Raw genomic sequence first — 2,500 nt, forward strand, 5'->3', positions numbered from 1 at the left:
TGGAGGCAGCCTCCTCGCAAAACCTATTGCCGAAGTCATTGCTGCCATTCGAGCCCTAGCCGTACGTGAAGAAAATGTAATGGTGGGACGGGTCACACTCCATAATATGAGGCAAGACAGAGACGAACCCATCCGAGCATTTGGAGCCAGATTAAGGGGGCAAGCTGGTATATGTAAATTCCTCCTAGATTGCCCTTCCTGCGATAGTGAAGTGAATTATACTGAGCCAATTATTCAGGATATCCTTATCAGAGGCATTGAAGACCAGGAGATACAACTTGACCTGTTGGGTCACACAAATCAAAACATGACACTAGAAGAAGTTTTTAGATTTGTTGAAAGAAAAGAAGCCGGTAAACGCTCAGCGTCTTTATTCACGGAATCCCCAAGCACCGATGCCTCAAGTTCGTACAAAAAATTTAACCGAACCAGGATTGTGAAACATGACTTAAATAAACCTGCTTCTGATGTGAGTTGCTCTTATTGTGGTAAAACAGGGCATGGCAGAAAGGCCCCTGCAAGTCTCAGAAAATCAGAATGCCCTGCATTTGATAAAACATGCCTTTCTTGCAATAAATTACACCATTTTGCTTCAGTTTGCAGGAAGAAATCACCTCAGGCAAGTGGAATACAATCACATGCTGCAATCCAACCTGAAGATAATGCTGTGTTTAATGAACTTTGTTCTGTCACCACATATCATAACAACTCATCCATTACACTTGATCACCATCAGTATGACGCTATGTCAAAATCATGGATTAAAAGGCCCTCTGGGCCCCAACCATTCATTAACCTCAAAATATCCACTTCCTCAGAAGACTATTCCCACTTCGGCTTCAAACTTCACGCCCCACCGAAAGCAGCAGTGGCTCGAGTAATGGCAGACACAGGCTGTCAGAGTTGTCTGGCAGGTATCCATGCTCTGAATAAACTTCACATCAAGCATTCTGATCTGATTCCAGTTAATATCTCCATGAAAGCTGCCAACAGTAAAGGCATAAATATTCTAGGAGCCGTTATTCTTCGCTTTACAGGTACCAACAACAGGGGTAAATTGGTTGAAACCAGACAAATCACCTATGTCACCGACAACTCTGACAAGATTTACTTGAGCAAAGAGGGCTGCATCGCCTTAGGTATAATCTCTTCCACCTTCCCCTGCATTGGCGAAGCGACACAGGAAACATCATCGACTAATATTCAGACAGAGGAATGCTCGTGCCCCCAGAGACAACTCCCCCCACCACCACCCCAAAAGTTACCATTCGCTGCAACGGAGGCTAATAGAGAGAAGTTGCAGAAGTTCCTCCTAGAGCACTACGCATCCAGCACTTTTAATACATGTGAACACCAAAAGCTACCCATGATGTCAGGACCCCCGTTAAAATTAATGATTGATCCACATGCTGAACCAGTAGCGGTACATACCCCTATACCCGTTCCCCTTCACTGGCAGGATGAGGTAAAACAAGGACTGGACCAGGATGTGAACCTAGGAGTCCTCGAACAGGTGCCCATAGGCGAGCCTGTCACATGGATGAGCCGTATGGTAGTTTGCGCCAAGAAGAATGGTAAACCACGTCGCACAGTAGATCTGCAAGCCCTCAACCTCCATGCCACTCGCGAAACACACCACACACCATCCCCTTTCCATCAAGCTCGTGCAGTGCCAGCAGGTAAACGTAAAACCGTCTTAGATGCCTGGAATGGATACCACAGCGTACCGCTACGGCCCGAAGACCGTCACCTAACCACATTCATCACACCATGGGGCCGCTACAGGTATTGCACGGCCCCACAAGGATACATAGCTTCTGGTGACGGCTATTCCAGACGATACGACGAACTGGTCGGTCATATCCCGAACAAAACCAAGTGCATCGATGACACGTTGCTCTGGGCAGACAACATAGAGGAGAGTTTCTTCCAGACAGTACAATGGTTAGATATTTGTGGTCATAATGGTATCATTTTAAATCCTGACAAGTTCGTTTTTTCAGCTAACACTGTCCAGTTTGCGGGGTTTGAAATCACACCAGATTGCGTCCGGCCATGTGAGAAATATTTGTCTGCAATACGCGATTTCCCCACACCAAAAAACATAACCGACGTGCGCTCCTGGTTTGGCCTCATCAATCAAGTCTCTTATGCCTTCTCTATGACCAAACGCATGACCCCGTTTCGTAACTTTTTGCGCCCTGGCAACCCTTTCTGTTGGGACAGACACATGGACACCCTTTTTGAGGAATCTAAAGATCACATAATCGACGAAATCAAGAGGGGCGTTCAGATCTACGATAAAGAAAAATCAACATGCCTTGCTACCGACTGGTCCAAATCAGGCATTGGGTTCTGGCTCACCCAAAAACACTGCCTGTGCACACCAACCCGGCCATTTTGCTGCAAATCGGGCTGGAAAACCACCTTAATTGGGAGTAGATTCACACACCCAGCAGAGTCTCGTTATGCACCCATTGAAGGAGAGGCCTTGGCTGTA

At 46.6% G+C, this 2,500-nt stretch overlaps 1 protein-coding gene across 1 annotated transcript in view; it reads left to right on the forward strand.

Annotated features, from left to right (window-relative positions):
* LOC137618518 (uncharacterized) overlaps nucleotides 1-2,500 on the forward strand; it is a 121,968-nt gene that overhangs the window by 859 nt on the left and 118,609 nt on the right. Inside the window, exon 2 of the mRNA XM_068348680.1 lies at nucleotides 1-2,500. This exon is cut by the window's left edge and continues 422 nt beyond it; it is cut by the window's right edge and continues 1,847 nt beyond it. Within this exon, the coding sequence (XP_068204781.1) occupies nucleotides 1-2,500 (2,500 nt within the window).

The sequence above is a fragment of the Palaemon carinicauda genome, chromosome 2 (assembly GCF_036898095.1).
Source record: "Palaemon carinicauda isolate YSFRI2023 chromosome 2, ASM3689809v2, whole genome shotgun sequence".
NCBI classification, from domain to species: Eukaryota; Metazoa; Arthropoda; class Malacostraca; order Decapoda; family Palaemonidae; genus Palaemon; species Palaemon carinicauda.